The sequence below is a fragment of the Narcine bancroftii genome, chromosome 5, assembly GCF_036971445.1.
Source record: "Narcine bancroftii isolate sNarBan1 chromosome 5, sNarBan1.hap1, whole genome shotgun sequence".
NCBI classification, from domain to species: Eukaryota; Metazoa; Chordata; class Chondrichthyes; order Torpediniformes; family Narcinidae; genus Narcine; species Narcine bancroftii.
In genome coordinates, this window is record NC_091473.1 from 107,311,253 (window position 1) to 107,336,603 (window position 25,351).

The 25,351-nt window shown below is 40.9% G+C and overlaps 1 protein-coding gene across 1 annotated transcript in view; it reads right to left on the reverse strand.

Moving 5' to 3' along the window:
- Positions 1 to 25,351, reverse strand: part of LOC138763834 (nardilysin-like) — a 143,052-nt gene that overhangs the window by 95,494 nt on the left and 22,207 nt on the right. Inside the window, exons 5-8 of the mRNA XM_069938656.1 lie at positions 9,260 to 9,333; positions 8,638 to 8,733; positions 8,314 to 8,436; positions 3,442 to 3,499 (exon numbers count right to left, since the gene is read on the reverse strand). Coding sequence (XP_069794757.1) covers positions 3,442 to 3,499; positions 8,314 to 8,436; positions 8,638 to 8,733; positions 9,260 to 9,333 — 351 coding nt within the window. The remainder of the gene's footprint in view (positions 1 to 3,441; positions 3,500 to 8,313; positions 8,437 to 8,637; positions 8,734 to 9,259; positions 9,334 to 25,351) is intronic.

Sequence of the window (25,351 nt, forward strand, 5' to 3'; positions counted from 1 at the left end):
AGCACTATGGCCAGTTATCGCTAATGGCTACTGCAGCTGCTCAGTATAATGGCCTACTCTACGTCTGGGACAAGCTCTCCCAGTGCAAGTTTCTAGTTGACATGGGTGCGGAGGTTAGTATCCTTCCTCCGTTGAACTTTGACATCTCTACCAGGAGCAAGGGTCTGGTGCTCACTGCAGTGAATACAGTTCGATTAATACATATGGCACATGGACTATACCCCTGAAATTTGGCAATAATATGTTCACATGGAAGTTCATTCTTGCTGCTGTGTCCTGGCTATTGGTGGTGCCGACTTGCTCAGAGCCACTGATGGTGGATTTAAAAGTGCGCTGGTTGGTGAACACCACAACGTTCCACACTTTCTGCCAGACTACCCATCCCACACCTAGACAGCATTGAGTACTTGAACAATGAATTCGCCAAACTTCTTGCATAGTTTCCAGACATTGTTTCTCCCCAGTTCTCCACTGCCACATCCAAACATGGCGCGTACACCACATCCCCACCTGAGGACCTCCTCTACACGTCCGAGCCTGATGCCTGCCGCCTGACAAGTTGCAGCTTACAAGAGTTCCACAAAATGGAGGAACTTGGAATCATACGCAGGTCTGATAACCCGTGGGCTTACCCTCTACATATGGTGCCAAGAGCCACAGAAGACTGGAGACCTTATGAGGATTACAGGCATCTCAATGACAGTACCACTGCAGTCCATTACTCTGTGTCCCATATACAGGACTTTACAGCTAATCTTCATGGGGCCTGGATATTTTCTAAAATTGACGGTGCGTGGGTAGCACCAAATACCTGTAAACCCAGAGGGTGTGCCCAAGACTGCAATCATAACACCATTCAGCCTCTTCGAATTTTTGAGAATACCTTTTGGGTTCAAAAATGCTGTACAAACATTCCAGTGACTAATGGGCACAGCTGGGTGTGGCATGGACTTCCTTTTCATATACTTGGATGATATACTAGTTGCCAGCCACTCTCACAAAGAGCACCTGCAGCATCTACATTTACTCTGCTGCCATCTACAGGAGTTTGGGCTAACTGTGAACACTGCCAAGTGCAAATTCAGGCAGTCCTCTATTGAGTTCTTGGGAAATCAGATCAGCAGCAGGAGTGTTGTTCCATTGTATAGCAAGGTGGAAGCCATCCTCAAATCTGCAAGGCCCGATACGATCAAAGGACTCCAGGAATTTGTGGGGATGGTCATTTTCTATCGTCACTTTCTACCCTCTGCAGCTCGTATTATGAAACCCCTCTTCAACCTCATGTCCAGCGATGCCAAAGAACTCAAGTGGACAAAGGAGACGATGGTAGCAGACCAAAGATGGCCTAGCGAAGGCAACATTGCTGTTCCATTAACAAATGGATGCACTAACCACCTTGATGATAGGCATGTCCGACGCAGCAGTAGGCAGAGTCTTGGAACAGTACACCAATGGACAATGGAAGCCTCTAGCATTTTTTAGTAGGTATCTCCACTCTCCGGAAATGAAATAGAGCACATTCGATAGGGAACTGCTGACTATGTACCTAGCAGTCAGACACTTCTGCTATTTTTTGGAAGGCAGGGCTTCACAGTTTTAACTGACTTCCACAAACTGCTAATGTTCTTCTTTGCCAAGCCATCAGATCCCTGGTCAGCCCACCAGCAATGTCCCGCATCGGACTTGTCAGCCACAAACGAGCCTGCAGCTGACGTGGACTTTTTACCCCCTCCATAAATCTTCGTCCGCGAAGCCAAGCCAAAGAATGTGGTGGCTTATGCCCTGACCTGCTCCTTCGTCCAAGCAGTACGTGCCCTCTCTCTAGGTGTAGACTATATGGCATTCGCCAAAGCTCAGCGTCAGGATGACAAACTCTTGGCTTATAGAACTGCTGTCACGAGCCTGCAACTCGAGGATGTAGCCTTTGGGCTGCAAGGTACCACTCTCCTGTGCAATGTTTCCACAGGTCAGCCTCGCCCTATTATCCCTGCTGTGTGGGGACGTTGCATTTTCGATGCCATTCACAGACTGTCCCAACCCTCCATTTGAGCAACGTTTTGCCTGATAGCCAACAAGTTTGTATGGAGTGGACTCAAAAAGCAGGTCACGTACTGGGCAAAGATGTGCACGGACTGCCAATCTGCAAAAGTGCAAAGGCACTTGAAGGTGCTGCTTCAGCCTTTCCAGCCACCGCAGCACAGATTCGAACAAGTGCATGTCAACATTGTCAGCCTGCGTTTGGTGTCACTAGGGTCTAGTTACTTGTTAATGGTCATTGACAGATTCACTAGGTGGCCGGAGACTGTTCCTATGACGGACTCATCAACCAATTCATGCGCCAGAGCTTTTATTTCTACCTGGGTATCTCAGCTCGGCCTACCCACACACGTCACCTCCAACAGTGGCCCACAGTTTACCTCCACGCACTGGGACGTTTTGTCGCAAACGCTGGGAAAACAGCTCCACCACACAAAAGCCTACCACCCATAGTTGAATGGCCTGATGGAGTGGTTCTATAGGCACATGAAGGCTGCACTGATGGCCCACCTCCAGGGACTTGATTGGGTAGGCAAGTTGCCCTGGATCCTCCTGAGAATAAAAACGGCACGCAAGGAGGATCTCAACTCCTCATTGGCCAAGTTGGTTTATGGAGCCCCACTCATTATACCTGGGGAGTCTGGGCCTGTAGCACACAGACAGTAGATGCCACCAACTGAAGACTTAGGCAGATTGTGGGAGTGGCTTGGAAAATTGGCCCCAGTTCCCACGTCAAGGCATGGAACAATGACACCCTTCATCCCAAAGGAATTCCGGGACTGTGAGTTTGTGTTTGTCTGTAGAGGTGCACATGGGCTACCCTTACAGAGGCTGTATGAGGGTCCCTTCAGAGTGCTACGAAACAATCATAAAAATATTGTACTGGACATTGAGGGGCATCCAGAGACATTTACAATTGACCGACTAAAGCCCACTCATCTCAACCTTGATCAGGCCTTGCCACGACCCGCAATGCGAAGGCGCAGATGGCCGCCCAGACCAGTCGACAGTAATGGCACCAGAGGATTAGCCTCTTATCACCGGTTCGGCGGGGAGGTTGGAGGGACCCATGTTGCGGCTCATTGGTGGCTTAACTGAACCGGCTCGGGAAGTTCCAAGTGACGTCATGACATCACAATGCGATGATGTCATTTGGAACGTGCAGGGATTTAAAAAGCTGCTGGTGACTAAGTAAACGACTTCTACTGAACTTCGACTCAACTACGTCTGATCATTTTCTAGTTCTTCATCTCGCACTGCAACATTGCTGCTACAATAAGAAGAAAAATACTTGAGGGGGCGGAAACGATCCAAACTGACAATAAAAACAATGTAAACGGAAAAATTTTAGCAGTACTTTTATATTGCTTGAAATACTGTAATAATACATAGAATAGGTCCTACTTGTTTGGTATTTGAGAAAAAATTTCCTTCACCCAAGTTTCTAAGGTATCCAGGTTTTCTGTAATTGTTGAAAGGAAATTAGAATTAGATCATCCAAAACTGTTCCTAAATCAAAGTTTACGTTGACCATTTCAGCATTATAACACAGCACCATTACAGCGACAATCCTGCACTGTCTGAAAGGAGTTTGCATGTTCTCCCGGTGACTGCGTAGGTTTCCTTCCACTTTTCAAAACATAGAGGAGTTGTAGGTTAATTGGGCAGCAAGGGTTCGTGGGCCAGAAGGGTCTGCTACTTTTTTTGAGTTGGAGTCTGCAATTGAGTTAATTGATTAGGGTTAGGGAGGGTTATAAAAAGAGGGACAGCTATTAAAGCAGCCAGCGATGGTGTGGCTCAGAGAGGTATATTGTGGCTTAGTCGATTAGTGGCTGAGGAGGTGTTCGCTTCCAGTAAGGTAAGAGTGGCAGGTTTCTTTCATTAGGTTAATTAACTGAGGAACTGGTTAATGGAGGCAACAGTTAGAGCAGTCCAGTGTTCCGATTGCAGGATGTGGGAAGTCAACACATTTGTTGCTGATGACTGGACCTTCAAGAGGTGCATCCAGCTGCAGCTCCTGCTAAACTAAGTAAGGTAACTGGAGCTGCAATTGGATGAACTTCATATTATTCAGGAGGCAAAGGCAGTGATAGAGAGGAGTTTTAGGGAGGCAGTCACCCCCAAGAGTCAGGAGGCAGGCAGCTAGGTGACTGTCAGGGGAGACAAGGGGGAAAGGCAGAAGGAGCAGAGTACCCCTGTGGACATTCCTATCAATAATATTGTTGGTGGGGATGACCTGTCAGGGCCAAGTTGTGGTCACATCTCTGGCACCGAGACTGGGCCCTCAGCTCAGAAGAAGAGGAGTGCAATAGCGATGGGGGATTTGATAGTTAGGACAGATAAGAGTTTCTATAATATAGATTGAGTATCTCAGATGATCTGTTGCCTCCCTGGTGCCAAGTTCTGAGATATCTAAGATAGAGTTCTCCAAATTCTAAGGACGGAGGGTGAGCAGCCAGATGTCTTGGTCCCTATGACATGGGTAGGAAGGGTGAGGAGGTCCTGCTAGGAGAGTTTAGGGAGTTGGGTGCAAAGTTGAAGCATAGGACCTCTAGGGTGGTAATCTCAGGATGGCTATCCATGTTACATGCTAGTGAGGCTAGAAACAGGAAGATAATGCAGCTAAACATGTGGCTAAAGAGATGGTGCAGGAGGGAGGACTTCAGGTTTCTGGATAATTGGACTTTGTTCCATGGAAGGTGGGACCTGTTCTGATGGGACAGTTTGCACCTGAATTGGAGAGGGACTAGCATCCTCGAGGGTAGGTTTGCTAGTGCTGCTTCGGGGAGTTTAAACTAGATTTTTAGGGGGAGGGGAACCAAAGTGATAGAGCAGATAGTGAGGTGGAGAACAGCAAGGGTCATGCGAGGACTGCATGTAAAGACAGAAAGCAAAGGATTGTACATGATAGAAATAACCTCAGATCATTTCAATACAAGGAGTATTGTCGGTAAGGCAGATGAGCTGAGGGCATGGATTTGCACGTGAAATTATGACGCTATTGCTATTAGTGAGACTTGTTTGCAGGAAAGGTAGGACTGGCAGCTCAATGTTTCGGAGTTCTGATGTTTCAGACATGATAAAGGGGGAGGCATGAAAGGGGGAGGAGTGGCATTGCTAGTCAGGAAAAATATCACAGCTGTGCTTAGACAGGACAGACAGAGGCTACATGAGTGGTGTTAAGAAATGGGAAAGGTGTGAGCTCACTAATGGGCTTGTGTTATGGACTGCCCAATAATCAGAGAGAATTGGAGGTGAAAATCTGTCGGGAGATAACAGACCACGTAAGAAACAGAAAGTTATGGTAGTAGGAGATTTTAACATTCGCGTATTGAATGGGATTCCCATACTGTAAAAGAACTGGATGGCTTGGAGTTTGTCAAATGTGTAAAGGAAAGTTTTCTAAATCATTATGTAGAGGTACCAATGAGAGGATGCAATACTTGATCTCCTAATAGGGAGCCAGACAGGTCAGGTGGCAGAAGTGAGCATTTTGGGCTCATTGACCATAATGTCATTAGTTTCAAGTTACTTATGGATAAGGTTAGGTCTGGACCTCGAGTTGAGGTTCTAAATTGGAGAAAGACCAATTTTATGGAAATGAGACAGAATCTTGGAAGAGTCAATTGGAATAAGTGGAAGGCATTCAAAGGTGAGATTTTGAGGGTTCAGAGTTTGCATGTTCCTACCAGGATTAAAGGCAAAATTAACAGGCATAGGGCACCTTTGTTTTCAAGGGATATTAGTGATAGATTAAGAAGAGAGGGGTATAAAATCAGTATAGGCAACAAGGAGCAAATGAGGTACTTTCAGATTATAGAAAATATAAGAGAATACTAAAGAAGGAAATCAGGAAGGCAAAAAGAAGACATGAGGGTGCTTTGGCAGATAATGTGAAGGTAAATTTGAAGAGTTTCTACAAGTATGTTAAGAGGATAAGAAGGGACAAAATTGGTCCCCTGGAGGATCAGAGTGGCCAATTATGTGTGGAGCCCCATGAAATGGGGCAGGTCTTAAACAGTTTTTTTGCACCAGTATTTGCTCAGGAAACTGGTATGATGCATACAGGTGGAAGGGAAACAATAAAAGTGTCATGAAACATATGGAGATTGAGGAGGTGGTGATTGTTGCCTTACTGCGAATAAAGGTAGACAAATCCCCTGAGCCAGATATTATATTCCCTCGGATTTTGAGGGAGACAAGTGTTGAAATTGCAGGGGCCCTGACGGATGTATTCAAAATGCCCTTAGCCGTGGGGGATGTTTCAGAGGATTGGAGATTAGTTCATGTTGTCCTGTTGTTTAAGAAAGGCACCAAAAGTAAACCAGGTAACTATAGGCCAGTGAACTTGACATCAGTAGTAGTTAAATTATTGAAAGGAGTTCTGAGAGATAGGAGATTTGGACAGCCATGGGCTGATTAAGGGCAGTCAGTATGGCTTTGTATGTGGTAGGTTGTGCTTAACAAATCTTGTAGAGATTTTCAAGAAAGTTACCAAGGTAGATGAAAGAAAGGTTGTGGATTTTGTCCACATGAACTTTAGTAAGGCCTTCAAGGTCTCACATGGGAGGTTAGTTCAGAAGGTTAAGGAACTAGGTATACATAGAGGGGTTGTAAACTGGATTTGAAATTGGCTGTGTGGGAGAAAACAGAGAGCAGTAGTGGATGGTTGCTTCTCAGACTGGAGGCCTGTGATGAGTGGTGTGCCTCAAGGATCTGTGTTGGGACCATTGTTGTTTGTTGTCTATGTTAATGATCTTGAAGATAAAGTGAGAAATTGGATCAAGTTTGCTGATGACACAAAGATAGCAGGCGTAGTGGACAGTGAGGAAGATTTTCAAAGCTTGCAGAGGGATCTGGACCAAATGGGAGAATGGGCTAGTAAATACATGATGGAATTTAATGCAGACATGTGAGGTTTTGCATTTTGGAAGAGCAAATCAAGAAAGTACGTACACTGTAAATGGTAGGGCAGTGAGGAGTGTGGAGGAGCAAAGAGACCTGGGGATACAGATACATTGTTCTCTGAAGGTGGCGTCACAGGTGGACAGGGTTTTAAAGAAATCTTTTGGCCTTTATAAATCAAAGTATTAAGTATAGAAGTTGGGATGTTATGTTGTAGTTATACAAGACATTAGTGAGGCCAAATTTGGAATATTGTGTGCAGTTCTGGTCACCTAGCTACAGGAAAGATATCAATAAGATTGAATGAGTGCAGGCAAGATTTACTAGGATGTTGCCGGGTCTTCAGGAGTTGAGTTACAGAGAAAGATTAAACAGGTTAGGACTTTATTCCTTGGAGCGAAGGAGGAGATATTTGATAGAAATTTTTAAAATTATGAGGGGTAAAGACAGAGTAAATGTGAGTAGGCTCTTTCCATTGAGATTAAGAGATATAAATATGAAAGGACATAGCTTTAGGGTGAAAGGAGAAAGGTTTAGGGGGAACTTCTTCACTCAAACAGTGGTGGGAGTGTGGAATGAGCTGCCATCTGATGTGGTGGGTGCAGACTTGATCTTGAATTTAAGAATAAATTGGATAGCTATGGATGAGAGAGCTCTGGAGGGTTATGAAATGGGAGCAGGTTATTGGGACTAGCTGAGCAATGGTCAGCACAGTCTAGGAGGGCGTTCTATGGTTCTATCGTGCTGTATGTCTAAACTTAATCTAAAAATGCAATTATTAGAAATAAATTACTGTTTAAAAAAATGCATTTAATAAACAAATACTTAATTTGCAATTACGTATTTACTAGGTTTGCAACTTGCATGCTAACCGTGGGTGACATAAAGCTGAGGATATTGGATTTAGTTGCAGTAAACAGAAATGGAAGTTAAAGGTGCACAGAACATCAGAGGGTGAAGGTTCCCTGCAGAACTCTACACATCTCAGAGCTTGAAATAGCTCATTTCAAATTCAATGATTTTTAAAAAAATCTTCTTTCATATTTTGAATGCTTTAGGCATCTTAAAAATTGAAAACTTTAACAGCTCTGACTATGTCAATAACCTAGCAGTTCAGCCTCTTCATTCTTTTACTCTGCAGAACTTCTACCATTCCTCAGAGTATGGAATGCATGTTCAAAATCAAGGCCCTCACTGTTGCTAGTTCAAAAGTATATTGAAGAATAACAAATTTGTATGAAGATTCTAAAATAAATTATAGTGATTAGGATATAAACTCAAATGATACTTGCATAATTAAAGAATAGAGACTGTATGATCCAAAATCAAAATAAAATATACAATTCACCAAAGTGATCAATAAATATTCACCTTTTGACTGGACAGCCAGAGTCATGTATTGAGCAGAATAATGACGTTTCCAAAACTCTTTAAGTCTAGCATAGGTATCAATGTTTTTCTCTTTTGGTATATGTTTCAGAGTCTGAGAATTTCCTGTTGATATTCCAAACAAGTACAAATTAATGCAATATAAAAGCAAAATTAAGATACTTTGGATGGATATGGTAATATGCAAGTCAAGTTTATGGTCATCTGATTGTACAAGTACAATTTAACTGAACAGCATTCTCCAGTCCTCAGTGTAAAAACATGCAAACACACAACCAGACATTACACACCAAACAGGCATCTTACCCCAAAAGAATTTTCCCATAGGATGACCTGGTCTAGCAAGACTTCCAAATAATAATTCTTTTCTGCTTGAGTCAGATGGTGTAGCAAGCTGAAATTCTGCAGGGAGAATGTAGTATTTATTAATTCTTTTTTTTTTAAAAAAACTCAGTACACATCCTTTGAGAAGATTCCCAAAAATGATATTTAATGAGACATTGTTGACCTTGAAGTCAAGGACTTAACAGCTGATGAAAATTGTTTCTTTAAAGTCTATAAATCAACACAAGATACGAGAAAATATATATACATTCAAGTCGAGTTATTGTCATCTGACTGTACAAAGTACAACCCAACGAAACAGGTCTGATACACAATCAGACATAATACACATACAAATAATACATATGCATGACAAGTAATTTATCTATATAAATAAATATTGTTTTGTGCATACGAGTGTCTCAGATGGTTAATGTGAGCAGTTCCTTTGGTCATTCAGCAGTCTCACTACCTGTGGGAAGAAGCCATTCCTAAGCCAAGTGGTGTTGGCTCTGATACTCCTGCACCTTTCTTCCCGTATTGAAATTGCTCTTTACCATAAGGTACTAGAAAATATATACTGTATATTGAAATGGTTATTTACCACTATCCACAGCTTCTACTTCCCGATCAATCGTGTCTTGGATCATTAAAGGACCAATGAAAAATTGTGCCCACCTGAAAGAAAAATGCACATTGAGACAGGTTTCTTATTGTTGAGTGCAAAGACTTCTGAACGCTAAACTGCCAGTATTCGTCATCATTATTCCATGAGACTGACAGCAATTACAAGATTTCTACCAATATGAAAATCAACCATTTCTGGCAGAAAATTGCCACGTCAGCGAGCTGTAATAACAATATGTAATACACAATTTTGCCAAAATGCCTATACTTGAATTCCAAACTTGTCAGAGAAATGCACAACAGATCCATGGAACTGCTAGGATAATTATATTATTGATTTTATTTGAAAGTTTCAGACACGGGTTAGAATTTGGTCATTTGAAATTCTTTCAGATTGGTTAGGAGTTGAAAATGATTTTTAAGTCTTCCCATTTCTAAATTTTATTTAAAATAATTTCAAAACAGCCTTTAGCTGTTAAAAAATATGAATAAAAATAAAACATGCCCTTCAGCCCTCAATGTTGTGCCGACCTATCCGCCCTTCGTAACACTAATTTTTTTTCTTTCTGTGTACATGTCTAAGAGTCTCTTGAATGCCATTCATGTCAATGTTTTTGGTATGTTTAGAAAAATTCATTTGTTTTGAAGTGATTCAAGTTTTTGGCTAAGTGTTAGATTGATCATCTGAATAACAACCCTTTCTTCTAATGTGTGGAGGAAGAGGTAGGATTGGCAATCTACCTTACAAGTCAGAAAAATTGCCTCAAGATAATGTTTCACACAATTTTCTTCAGTGCCTACTATTTTCTAAACTGCTCATGAAATAGATGATTCATTATTGACTGCACAATTCATCTCTGCTGCTAATAAATTTTTGGAAACTTAATGACATTATTAGCAAGATGTGTAATAAATTTTTAAAAGGAAGCAACAAGAAGAAAACTCAAATTATACGAATGAAGCCAAAACCATAATAGACATAATCATTTGGGACAATAGAAAATAATATTCATTAAAAAAAATTAGATTGGTTACTGCTAAGTTTCCAACTCAAACACATATATCAAAGTTTATTTCTCTATACACAAGTTTTAGTAATGGCAGACCTCTGACATTCATCTTGTTTTTTTTAAAGACAAAAGCATGCCTGTGCACCAAAAAAAGTCAGCGAAGAAGCTATGTAAGTCATTCCGACTTCTAAAAATCAAGAAAATTAAGATATGTTAATTTTATTTGATAGTTTTATTAAGTTTTTATAATTACTATCCAGATGTTTTCTTTCCTTTTTATTTCCTCCTTTTCTATTAGGTTGTTGGGGAGGGGGGGGGGGGCGATGGGAGAGGGAAAAAATTTTAAATCACTATGTATTAATTTTTCATTATTTTCAAAGAAGAAATTTATGTAAACTTTTTAAAAAATGTATAAGTGAAATTAAATATTTTTTTTTTAATTGGAGGCCAGTGACTAGTGAAGTGCCTCATGGATCAGTACTAGGTCCATTGTTGTTTGTCATACATATATACATCAATAATCTAGATGATGGATTGGATTAGTAAGTATGCAGGTGATACGAAGATTGGTGGTGTTGTGGACGGTGAAGACGGTTATCAAAGCTTGCAGTGGGATATAGGACAGTTAGAAGTGTGGACTGAAAGATGGCAGATGGAGTTTAATACTGATAATGCAAGGTGCTATATTTTGGTAGGTTAATCAGAAAAGGTTGTACATGTTAAACGGTAGACAATTGAAAAGTGCAGTAGAACAAAGGGATTCAGGAATTTTGGTACATAATTCCCTGAAAATTGAGTCACATGTAGATAGGGTAGTGAAAAAAAGCATTTGGTACATTGACCTTCATAAATCAGAGTATTGAATATGGGAGTTGGGATGTCATGTTGAAGTTGTATAAGGCATTGGTGAGGCTAAATTTGAAATACTGTGTGCAGTTTTGGTTGCCGAGTTATAGGAAGGATATAAACAGAATTGAGAGAGTACAGAGGAGATTTACAAGAATGCTGCCTGGGTTTCAGGGTTTGAGTTACAGGGAAAGGTTGAGCAGGCTGGGACTTTATTCCCTGGAACGTAGAAGATTGAGGAGTGATTTGATAAAATCATGAGGGGACAGATAGTCAATGTGGACAGGCTTTTTCCAATGAGAATGGGAGAGATGCAAACAAGAGGACATGGATTGAGATTGAAGGGGGAGGGGTTAATTATGATAGCAGCATGGTTAGCACAATGGTATTACGCTTCCATCAGCGCTGTCTCCGCTCCATCCTCAACATACATTGGAATGACTTCATCGCCAACATCGAAGTACTCGAGCTGGCAGAGTCCGCAAGCATCGAATCCATGATGCTGAAGACCCAACTGCGCTGGGTGGGTCACGTCTCCAGAATGGAGGACCATCGCCTTCCCAAGATCGTGTTCTATGGCGAGCTCTCCACTGGCCACCAAGGCAGAGGTGCACCAAAGAAGAGGTACAAGGACTGCTTAAAGAAATCTCTTGGTGCCTGCCACATTGACCACCGCCAGTGGGCTGATATCGCCTCCAACCTTGCATCTTGGCGCCTCACAGTTCGGCGGGCAGCAACCTCCTTTGAAGAAGACCGCAGAGCCCACCTCACTGACAAAAGACAAAGGAGGAAAAACCCAACACCCAACCCCAACCAACCAATTTTCCCTTGCAACCGCTGCAACTGTGCCTCCCTGTCCCGCATCGGACTTGTCAGTCACCAACGAGCCTGCAGCAGACGTGGACATACCACTCCATAAATCTTCATCCGCGAAGCCAAGCCAAAGAAGAGAATTACAGAATCAGCAATCAGGGTTTGAATTTAAATGTTGTAAATTACAGCAATTACCTGATTAAAGTGAGATTTACATAATTAAGGACTACTTTACATTTTGTGCTCTCTTTTAAACTGTTTATTCTTAATGCAGGTGCATTAGTTAGGCATGTAAGAGTGTATCTCAGGCAACCGGAAAATACACATACCGTATCTAGCATCCACAATCCCCGTAGGTGCAAGATACTGGGGTTTTTACTGTAATTACAAATAACCAAGAGTTGCCCAATATCAAAGATTATGGGCATCACAGACTACATGAACTATAAAGAACAAAATAAAACATAGCCAACAAATGGACTGCAATATTTATTAGATCTTATATGCACAATAAAATCCCGACAATTCAGCATCCTGAGGAATGTCAGACTCATGGATTTTTCCAGATTATTGGATGCTTTTCCTATTAATAATCCAAACTACTTTTAAATTCTTTTTTTCAAAACTATGGTACAGATTTGTAATGATGTTGTTTACTGTGAACAAGAATTTAAAGGAAGCACAGGAATCAAGAGACCACAATGAGCATGGCGAAGCAGAGGTCTGGTGAGTTTAAAGGAGGTGCAGGAAACCAGGGCTCCAGTGAGTTTAAAGGAAATGCCAGAAACCAAGGCCACAGAGTTTAAAAGGGAGTGCAGGAAACAAGGGCCCCACTGAATTTAGTGGGAAAGCAGGGCTCCAGTGAATTTAAAAGGGAGCACAGGAAACAAGAATTCCTGTGAATTTAAAAGTGAGAGCGGGAAACAAGGGCCCCACTGAATTTAAAAGAGTGGGAAACCAAGGCTCTAGTGAGTTTAAAAGGGAGAGCAAGAAACAAGAATCCCTGTGAATGAGGGGCGTGGTGAGATGGCCTAGAGACTAGACGTGTAATCCCTGTCCTCCCTGGTCAGACTTTTAAGAACCTGTTTTTTAACCTTTTATTTTTAATTTTAAAATTTTAATTTTTAGTTTGATATTTTGGTGAGTCATGCTAATGTAAAACTAACTCTCAGTTACAAAAGAAAATACAGTTTCGAAGTGCAGAAGAATTGGGGCCTAAACGACTTGAAACAGCTTCGGATTCGATTTCAGCGATCCCCAAGCCTCAGCGATCACATCCTCTCACCAGTCTCAAGATGGCGCTGGTTCGACACGTTTTGAGGAGGAAGGAGCGCGCTCCCGAGAAGTTGGGCACAAGCCTGGAGGCTTGTTACAAAGAATAACCCCGTTGGAAGAGATGGGAGCGTGGAGGAAAAGAACTGTGACGCTAGACACGCAGTCTATAGCGACTGTGGGCTTGAGTAGCGCTGCTAATTACGGAGGATTCCGTAATTTTATTAAAAAATGGTCTGCGGGGGGAGGACAGCAATGACCCTCTGAGGAAGTCGGGGGGTCGTCGGTGGGTGTCCAAACTCGCAGCAAAACGACTAGAATGCTGCCTTTTGAAGAACAACTAGAGGACTTACCTTACTCTACCATTGCACAGGAAATGGAAGAAGACCTGGAAGAAAGTAAGTTACAAATTACAGAACTGGATTCTGCATTCCAAATTGCATCTCAGCCTGTTTATATGATGTTTGAAGGTATTGCTTCTTATTTGGATATCATTACAGGTCAATTGAACCAGCTGGTTCAAATGAATACTGATATGACCTCAGACCTAACTATGGTTAAGGCAGAAGCTAAAGAAAATTTGGAAAACTTTTAAAAATTTGGAGCTTCCTTTTCTGAATGTAAACAACAGGTACAATCTAATATAGAAACAATAATAAAGGTGGAAAAATCAGTTAAAGATTTAGGAGCCCGGGAAAGAGAATTAACAAAAAAAATAGACTATTTGGAAAATCAAAGCAGAAGAAATAATGTGAAAATTGTGGGTTTGCCAGAAGGTATAGAAGGTCAAGATCCTGCCAAATTTTTTAAAAATTGGACTCCCCACATGTTAGGGGAAGAGTCTTTTCCTGATGGATTGGTATTAGAAAGAGCACATAGAGCTTTAAGAAGAACACCCTTACCTGGTCAACCCCCAAGAGCTGTGATAGTTCGTTGTTTGAACTGTTTGGATAGAGAGACAATTCTTCGACTTGCAGTTCAAAATGCAAGACAAAGGCAAGCTCCAATGATGGTTTAGAACAGTAGTTTTCTTCTACCCTGATTTGAGTCAAGATGTCATCAGACGTCGACATGAATTTAATCCAGTTAAAGATGTTTTATGGTGTAAAGGTTACAAATTTGCTTTTCGTTACCCTGCCATGTTGAAAATGTTTTATGGAAACTACCAGTCTCAATTCTTTGAGAGTGAGCATGAAGCAATGGTTTTTGCTAATTCGCTACCAGATGTCAGAGGACAAAGAAGTCGTCCACCATTATCTCCTAAAAGAAAATCTGACTGTCTTGGAAATGGGAAAAATGGCATAAGTGGAAAGAACAGAAATTGAAAGAGTTCATCTACTCTTGAAATGAGTTCACTATCTGGACTGGAATCTCAAGGCTGATTTTTTTTTATATGTTAATATTTTTGATTGGTTGGCTGGGGAGGAGTGGATTGCACTAATTTCTTTGCTAGTCATCAGTCAATAGTGGGTAATCCACACCCAGTTTTTTTAGTGAATTTTTTTGGGGGGGGGTTTATTTGTTGTTTTATTTTCTTATTAACGAATATTATTTTTATTTGGAGGGCCTATATATTTTAATTTGGGGGGGTCCTATATTTTTTTTTAAAATTTTCTTTGTTATTATTAATTTTGTGATTATTTTTGGCATTTAGTAATTGTATTAGATATGTCAAATTTGAAATTTGCTACTTTTAATGTTCAGGGATTAAACAACCCGATCAAGCGTAAGCAAGTTTGGTATATATCAAAAAGATTAAGATTGATACTGCTTTTTTTACAGGAGACAAATTTGAATGAAAAAGAAAGTATGAAACTGAAGAGGGACTGGGTTGGACATGTGTTTTTTTTCTTCATTAAACTCCAAAGCTAAGAGAGTAGCAATTTTGATACATAAAAATCTATCTTTTGAATTACAATCAATGGAAATGAATGCAGGATGCATTCTTAAATTGGATTGTAAGATTTTTAATTAATTTTGGACTTTACTCAACATTTATGCACCGAATGTGGAAGATGAAGCATTTATTTCGGATGCATTTTTGCTTTTGGAACAGCTAATGAAAATGTTCTGGTTGGAGGAGATTTTAACTGTGTTTTGGAACCTTTATTAGATAAATCTCCAAAAAATGTTTAAAAATCCAAAATGGCAATTAAAATTCGAGCTTTGATGAAAGATTTTAATTTACTGGACATTTGGCAACGTCTCAACCCAACAGAGAAGGATTTCTCTTTTTATTCATTTAGACATGAATCTTTTTCAAGAATTGATTCTTTTTTAGTCTCGGCACATTTACAAGGGAAAATACTACAAGCAGAATATAAAAGTCGGGTAATTTCAGATCATTCTTTGTTGTATTTTACTTATGAAAGTTCTGAAAAAGTTCGTGCAGCTTCTCATTGGAGATTTAATACGATGTTAAAAAAAGTGGAATTTATTGAATTTGTTAAGAAACAAATCAATTTCTTTTTGGAAGAAAATGTTAACTCCATTCAGAGTAAATTTATATTGTGGGATGCTATGAAAGCTTACTTGAGAGGTCAAATAATTAGTTATACCTCTAAGGTTAAAAAGAATTAATTGATCGAGAGCCTTGAATTAGAGAAACAGATTGATGAATTAGAAAAGGAATTTCAGAGAGATGCGACAGAAAATCAGATTTTGTCTAGATTGAAATTGAAATACAATACGTTGCAATGTTATCAATTTGAATGCTTGATTAATAGATCTAAACAGCGGTATTATGAATGGGGTGAGAAATCACATAAGGTACTTGCATGGCAGTTAAAGAAAGAACAGGTATCAAGGGTTATTAATGCAATTAGACAAAATTTGACTGTTACTTACAAACCTCGTGAGATTAATGATGAGTTTTATTCATTTTATAAGAAATTATATACTTCTGAGGAAAAACAGGAGAGCGGATCGATTGAATCCTTTTTATCGATGTTGAAATTACCGGTATTAGAAGATATATTGCAGCTGGAGGCTCCTTTTACTGATTTAGAAATTAAATTGGCTATGTTGGAAATGCCGAATGGAAAATCACCTGGTGATGACGGGTTTTCGGTTGAATTTTATAAGGTATTTTATGATGAGTATAAGGGTATTAAAGGTTACAGAGAGAAGGTGGGGACGGGGTACTGAACTTTAAGATCAGCCATGATCTCGTTGAATGGCGGAGCAGGCTCGAAGGGTTGAATGACCTACTCCTGCTCCTATCTTCTATGTTTCTATGATTTATCGACAGTGTTTGGAGATGTGTTATGACAGATTAATGAACATTATGATCTACCTGAATCATGCTCTAGTGCCTTAATTACTGTAATTCTTAAAAGGATAGAGATCCGTTGAAGGTATCTTCATATAGACCAATTTCTTTGTTAAAGGTAGACTAGAAAATAATAGCTAAAGTATTAGCGAATCGATTGGCTAAATTTTTACCTAAATTGATACATATTGATCAAACAGGTTTCATAAAGAATAGATATGTTTCCGATAATATTCTTTGAGTGATTAGTTTGATTAATAAATATCGACAGTGCCCTGACTATCCAATGGTGATATCTCTCGATGCAGAAAAGGCTTTTGATAGAGTTGAGTGGAACTTTTTATTTAAAGTTTTAGAAAAATTTAAGTTTAGTCCTTCTTTTATTGGTTGGATTAAAGCTTTATATAATAAACCAATAGCCAGGGTACTGACAAATGGTCAGATCTCGGAACTTTTTAAATTAACTCGTTCAACTAGGTTGTTCTTTGTCTCCAGCTTTGCATTAGTAATTGAACCTTTAGCACAGCTGATACAACAAAATACACAGATACAAGATATGAGAGTTTTAGATGAGGAATATAAAATTAATCTATTTGCTGATGATGTATTGGTGTATTTAACAAACCCAGCACAGTCACTTTTACACTTGAAGGACTGTTTAACACAATATGGATCTTTGTCTGGATATAAAGTTAACTGGGAAAAAAGTGAAATTTTACCGATAGATGAATAAGAAGTTTATAAGAATATTATTAATTTGAAGTGGACTAATCGAATTAAATATTTGGGTATAAATGTGGATGTTAATTATCAATGTTTATATAAATTAAATTATGTACCATTAATGAAAAAGATTAAAGCTGATTTGATTAAGTGGAAGGATCTTCCTATAAATTTAATTGAAAGAATAAATTCAATTAAAATGAATATCTTTCCACATATACAATATTTGTTTCAGTCAATTCCGTGCTTACTTAATAAGAATTTTTCCCGAGATTTAAATAATATGGTTAGGGAATTTTTATGGAAGGGTAAATTTCCAAGAGTAGGTTTAAATAAGTTAACTTGGAAATATGCATTAGGGGGATTATGTTTACCACATTTTCAAAATTATTATGAGGCAGCTCAACTTAAATTTATTAGTTCTTTAATGGATTTGGATCAGCCCCCTAGTTGGGCTAAAATTGAGATGGTGAATATTTTTGAATTTGAAATACATCAATTTTTCTTTCGGTGGAATTTAAATATATTACAACAATATAATGTGCCTATACTAAAGCATTTAATGAAGTTATGGATGAGGAAAAATAGAACGATAGGTCCTAAGGGTAAATTATTGACTTCAACACTGTTATATAATAATCAACTTATTCCTTTTTCAATGCATAATCAAAATTATTATGAGGCAGCTCAACTTAAATTTACATTGGAAATCTAAAGGTATAAAAAACTTGGGGGATTTTTTTTAAAGAAGGTAATCAAATGAGGGAAGATTTTGGTATTAATGAGAATTCTTTATTCGTTTATTATCAACTTCGATCCTTAGTAAAACAAATATTTGGTAGAGATATGACTTTACCTAAATTGACTAAATTTGAATTTTTTCTTGTGATTGTACCAAAGAAGGGTTATATTTCATTGATGTACCAAATATTACAGGGGAGCATGGAAAAAAAACGATGGGATAGATCTAAGATTAAATGGGAAAAGGATATTAATTTTATTTTTTCTGAGGATGACTGGTGAGAGATTTGTCATGATCGTTTTACTAAATCAATAAATGTTCATTATGCAATGGTTAATTATAATTTTTTACATCAATTGTATTTAACACCTGAAAAGTTTAAAAAATATATGGTTTTAGTGAATCAGACTTGTTTTAGATGTGGTAATTCGGTTGGAACTTTTTTTTCATGCTGTTTGGTTATGTGTACATATACAATCTTTTTGGAAAGCAATTCAATTGTTTTTGGAACATTTGTATAAGATTAAAATACTTCTAGACCCAACAATATTTTTGTTGGGTAAGTTGAAGCCTTTGAAAGTTTTGTGATGAGATAAATTTCAGATTGTGTGATCTTAGCTTTTGTATATTTAGCTTTATCTGTAGCAAAAAATGTATAGCAAATACATGGAAAAATGCTAATGTGATTGATATTAATAGATGGCAAATGAGATGAAAACTTGTTTGGTAATGGAAAAAAAATCACGAATGTTTTACATAATAATTATTCTTTTTTTCTTAATAAGTGGTCTTTATATTCAGAATATTTACATTTAAATTTACTTTGATTAGATTTTAGTAAATATATTTTAGTTTATATTTTAGTTTTTTTTCTTTTTGGCTCTCCTAAAGAGAGCTGGCTGAGAGGTGGGGGGGGGTTCTTTTTTTTCCTCTTTTCTTTTTTAATATAATTTTTTTTATTGTTCACAATATGTACTTTTTTTTATTGTATGTAATAACCTTGTTGAACGAATAAATAAAGTTGTGAAAAAAAAATCCCTGTGAATTTAAAAGGGAGCGTAAAAATCAAACCCCAATGAGGCAAATGCCAAACCGTTGGAAATTTCCATCAACCAGAAGTAAATAATCACAGCTTAACTGCACCAATTTATCAAGGACACAAGACAGCAAGAATATTTATTCCATTTGTAACTACAGTAATCTAAACTCATAGCCATTGTGCTGACTACTGGATACAATTGAAAGCATCATCATACTTAGAGTAATACAGTAACTTATTGAAAGCCCAAATGTAACTGGTAATAGCCAGTTTAACATTCTGGTGTCCTTTTCCTTTCATTGATATCATAATATCATAAAAACCTTAGCTCAAATAGCTCTATGTGGTACATCTCCTTGTTCATTGATTTGGACTTCAACGCCATGTGAAGGTGAGAATTATGAATCAGGAGGTTCTGCATTGGTCTAAATTTGTTTGAATTTTATTTGCCAAAACTCAAGAACAGAAAATATTAAATTAAGATCACACATTAGCCATTGTTTTCAGAGGCCATTTCTCACAGGAAATACAGGTCAGCATAGTCTAGAGCTCAGATTCAATACAAGGAACATTTTCATAGAATTACAGAAATTACAGCACAATTTATTTATTTAAACCTCGCGATGGCACTCTCCTGAAGCCCAATTCCTCCCAAACATAAGAACATAAGAAATTGGAATAAAAGTAGGCCATTTGGCCTATCGAGCCCATACATCGTGAGCTGATCCATTCTACAACTCTACCACACTCCCCCCTGCCTTCTTCCCATAACATTTAATACTATTCAAATACCCATCAACCTCTGTTTTAAGTTCACCCAAGGACTTGGCCACCACAGCCGCCGTGGTAGCAAATTCCAGAAGTTCACCACTCTGGCTAAAGAAATTCCATCCCAACCATTTTAAATGGATGCTCTTCAATCTTCAATCCCCTATCATGGGAAATAACCTTGCATCTACTCTGTCTAGACCTTTCAACATTCAAACATTAGGACTCCCCTCATTCTTAATTCCAAGGAGTACATGCCAAGAATTCCTCATCTCTTCATTCCAGGGTGAATCTTCTCTAAATCCATCTTGTCTAGGAGACTCATCTACCCTTACACAATTCTCTCTGGTGATAGACTGCACTAACCTCCCTTCCCTGATTCCTTTGAAAGTCAGGTATACTGCTAATGTCTTCCACAGTGAAGCCTGATGCAAAATACTCATTTAGTTCATCTTCAATCTCCTTTTCTCCAGCATCATTTTCCATCGGCCCCATGTCTGCTCTTGCCTCTTTTTACTCTTAAAATACTGTATTTGACAGCATAATACAAGACCCCCTCATTTCTTTTAGTTTATTTACGGCCTTCTCATTGGGGGAAGTATACATCAGCTGCGGAATTGGATGGACTTCCTCAGAGCTGGAGGGTCACGCTGGCACACATGGAGCCTTTCCAAGCAGCAAATCCCGTTCCCTCTGCACCATCTCAGCGACCATGCTCCTTTGGTCACCTGCGGCTCCTTTCCTCTCTGCCAAAGAAGCAGCACAGCCACAGGGCTGTCCGTGCTGCCGGACACAGCGCGCCCCACCTGGCGTAGCGACCAGCTCATCTGCTACCAGGCCCAGGTCAGGCCACTGCTTCTCCCCTGCAATGTTCAGTCCCCATTACCCACCATGAAACTGCAGCCAGCAAACAGGAGCAAGCACAAGGTCCACCATACTTCAGTGAAATGGAATTCACTGTCTATGTACTTTTCAGATGGTTGGTTCCTCCCTTGGCTTCACCCTCACCTACCCCAATATAAACCTTGGTTTTCCCACCTTACCTCAGATTCACCCAAGGACTATTGTGTCTACTGGCCACTGATTGTAAGCTATTAAAAGCGTGTTTGTACTCCTCACTTGTCTGAGTGCAATCAGTCGCATTACAATTTTAATAGCTTAACTTTGAAGCAGGATGGAAGCCCTGTTGAAGCCAGGCATGCCCCAGGTTGACCCCCTGTCCCCCAAGGCCCTGGAGGAATTTTCCTACTGGCTGGAGTGCTTCCAATCTTACCTGATGGCCACACAAGACATCTTCAACTCTGATAGTCTCTGAAGATTGGCGCCTCTCTATCAGGTCACCCACAAGTGCTGTCATCAGACTGTGCTATGTATGAGTCGGCCATAGAAGGCTTGAAGACCCGCTGCAAGAGACCCTAAAACGAAGTGCTGGCAAGGCAGAGACTTTCTCAGTGTCGTAAACGTCCCGGTGAGTCACTAGACGATTATGTTCTTGAACTGTGGGCCCTGACCAGAAAATGCCACTACAAAGCAGCCATGGCCTGGGTGAGAGAGGAGGAACAAATTCAGGACACCCTTGTGGCAGGAGTGAGGTTGAGGTACGTGAGTCAGCGACTGCTAGATTTGTGGAAGAAAGACTTAGCCAGCACCCTGGAGCTGGTGAAAGGGTTTGAAAAGGCCTAACTGGAAGCTCACGGGCAAAAGCAGCGCCTTTTCAGAGGACCAGGCTATTGGGGCGCCTGTGACCCCCACAGCCCCAGTGCTGACTGCTATGGCCACGCATGACAAGGGATGCTACTTCTGCGGATAGGCACAGCATGCCCAACGCCCCGAAGGACACAGTGTGCTCAGGATGTGGTAAGCAAGGGCACTGGGTGAAGGTCTGCCCGGCTAAAGAGAACCCAAAGAAGCTGACCGCAAGTGCAACCCCTGAATCATCACTCAACTCATCCAGTGTCCTGAAGTGCCAGCCTCAGCCTCTCCATGCTGCTCACCACCAGCATCTTGCTGCGCCCCTTGGGAAGACCCGCAACCAGAAGTAAAGCATCACGGGAAGCTACGACGGTCATCTTGCCGTACCTAGAGGTCAGCGCCACCTAGTCCTTCATCGGTTCGAGATGGATGGCAGTCATCTTACCGCACCTCGTGGTTGATGCTATCTTGTCTGACCACGGGCCAAGAGGAGAGAGTCGACATTAGCACGGGGAGCGACAAGGTTTCCGGAGCACTGGCATCAGTTGTCCTAGATCAAGCAATACCTCGCCAATTGAATAACTCAATGATGGAAGTGAGGGTAAACCAACATTTGACTGATTGCTTAGTTGACACTGGCTCCCCTGAGAGCTTTATAAACTTTGTGACAGCTCAGCAGCACAACTTAAGAATGTACTCAACGGACTATCGTATTTTCCTAGCTTCGCACTCGCACTCTGCGATGATCCAGGGGTATTGTATAGCATCTAATTGTTAAGTGGGGGGGGAATTTTGTAAGTTCCGATTGTACGTACTGAAGGATTTGTGTGCTCCTCTGTTGCTGGGCCTGAACTTCCAGTGTCACCTTAAAAGCGTGACCATGGAGTACTCTGGCCCAATTCCTCCAATCACAATGCAGAACATAAGGTCCCAAAAGCCGGATGCCACATGCAGTCTCTCCACCCTGAATATTGATTTCTCTCCCCCCCCACCCCACCCCCCCAACTGTTTCCGAACCTGACTCCCAATTGCAAACCAATAACTACAAAGAGCAGGGGATCTGGAATGTATTAGAGCCGAGACACAGCAGCTGCCCAAAGAAAACATAATTAAGCCAGCAACAGCCCATGGAGAGCCCAGGTGGTAGTCGTGAAAGGGGAAGAAAAGTCCAGGCTAGTGACTGATAGTTAATAGTTTCAGATACCTGGACGCATACTCCCTCCCTCAAATTTTAGATAAGGTAAACGAAATTGAGCAGTATTGGGTCTATTCGACCATTGACCTGAAAGTTGCATACCACCAGTTACCAATCTGTTCTGAGGACCACCTCTACACAGAGGCAGACGGATGGCTCGATCAGTTCCAGAAGGTCCCTTTTGGAATCATTAATGGGATGGGGTCCTTGGTCTTCCGGAGACAGATGGACAAAATGGTCAATAAGTACAGGTTGAAGGCCACCTTCCCTTATCCTGACAATGTCACCATTTATGGATGGTTTGTGGAAGACCATGAAGCCAACCTTCAGAGGTTTTTCCACACGGCCAAGGCCCTGAACCTCACGTACAACTCCAGTAAGTGTGTGTTCCAGACAAAACATCTAGCAATCCTGGGCTTATGTGGTGGAGAATGGTGTCATTGGCCCGGACCTGGACTGAATGCGCCCCCTGTTAGACCTCCCAATCCCGAAGACCATGAAAGCCTTAAGGAAGTGCCTGGGCTTCTTCTCCCACTACATCCAGTGGGTCCCTCACTGCACAGATAAGGAGCACCCCCTATTAAAATCCACCACTTTCCCATTATCAGCCAAAGCTCAGGCAGCCTTCAACTACATTCGGAGCTACATCATAAAGGCCACAATGCATCTTCCAGGTGGAAGGCAATGCCTCAGGGCAGCCCAGTTGCCTTTTTCTCCCACACCCTACAAGGCCATGAGCTTCAGAATCCATTGGTGTAGAAAGAGGTTCAAGCCATTGTAGAGGCTATCAGGCACTGGAGGCATTACCTGGCCAGCAGAAAATTTATACTGCTCACCGAGCAGCAATTAGAGGCATTTATGTTTAATAATGCAAAAAGGGGAAAAATAAAGAATGATAAGATCGCTAGGTGGAGGATCAAACTCTCCACCTATAATTATGACATAGCATACTGGCCAGGTTCTCTCAATGAACATCCAGAAGCCCTGTCAAAAGGAAGCTGTGCCTCTGCACACACTGGCCAGTTGCGGTCACTGCACGATGAGCTTTACCACTCAGGCATCACTCGCATGGCTCATTTTGTCAAGGGATGCCACCTGCCCTACTCATTGAGGACATCAAGGAAATGACCAGGTTCTGCCAGGTCTGCACAGAGTGCAAGCCACACTTCTACCGCCCCAACAAAGCACACCTGATAAAGGTATCCCGCCCCTCGAACAACTCCCTTCCACCAACGGAAACATACTTTCTCAACGTCATTGATGAGTACTCACATTTTTCATTCACCATCCCTTGCCCAGATATCACCACTACCACCACAGTCATCAGGGCCTTGCACTCTATTTTCACTCTATTCGAGTATCCCAGCCATATCCATAGCAACCGGGGCTCATCATTTATGAGCAAAGAGCTGGACCAATACCTTCTTGAAAGAGATATTGTCTCAAGCAGGATGACTAGCTACAATCCCCAGGGGAACAGACAAGTTGAAAAAGAGAACACGACTGTATGGAAGGCTGTGAAATTGGCTCTCCAGTCAAAAGGCCTTCCAGACTCATAATGGCAAGAATTCCTCCCCACGGCACTCCACTCCATAAAGTCGCTCCTCTGCACAGCGACCAATGCAACTCCTCACGAGCTTATGTTTACATTCCAGAGGAAATCCAAGTCTGGGACTCCTCTCCCAGCTTGGATAAAGGCACCAGGGCCAGTCCTACTGAGAAAGCACGTGAGGAGGAGCATGACAGACCCCGATCGAGATTGTGCACCTGCTGCATGCCAACACAAAATATGCCAAAATGGCATACCTTGACAGCAGAGAGGGCACTGTCTCGATCAGAGACCTGGGACCCGCTGGAACAGAGGATCCAGTGCCTCAAACAAGCCAGGTACTACCAAGCACACCACTTGGGGTCCCAGAGGACACTGCTCAGAAAGTGGTCCAATACACTCCGCGACCTGAGCCCTCAAGACCCACTGACCCTGTACCACAGGGGGTCCAGGAAGTTCAGGAAGCCAAAAGTCCTCTAGTACTTGACCAGAATCACCAGACCTTCTGACAGACTTAACTTGTAAATAGTTGTAAAATATTAATTTTTTTTTTAAATGAATGGTCTCGGTTTCTCACCCACATGCTCAATTCTGAAGGGGTGAATGCAGTGAACTGGAATTCACTGTCTATGTGTTGTTCAGATGGTTGGCTCCTCCCTTGGCTCCACCCTCACCTACCCCAATATAATCCCTGGTTTTCCTGCTGTGCCTCAGATTCACCTGAGGACTACTGCGTCTACCGGCCATTGATTGCAAGCTATTAAAAGCGTATTTGTACTCCTCACTTGTCTCTGAGTGCAATCAGTCACAGTACACATACAAGAAAGACCCGAGGGATATTTTTGAACCAATGTTTGGAGAAAAAAAGTGGGTCTTACATAACAAATACAGTACTTTTAAAAAAAAAGCTTTTAGTATCCTTTTTGATATCATTTGCTAGCTTTCTTTTAACATTCATATTTTCCTTCCTCTCAGCTTTTAAAAGCTTCCCAGCCCACTATCTTCTCATTTACTTTGTTTCCCTTTCTTTGACTTTGATTTTTCTTGCCAGCCAGAATTGTCATTTTTCCCATTCCAATATTTCTTCCTTTTTGGAATCCACCTGTCCTGCACCTTCCTTATTTTTCAGAAACTCCAGCCGTTGCTGCT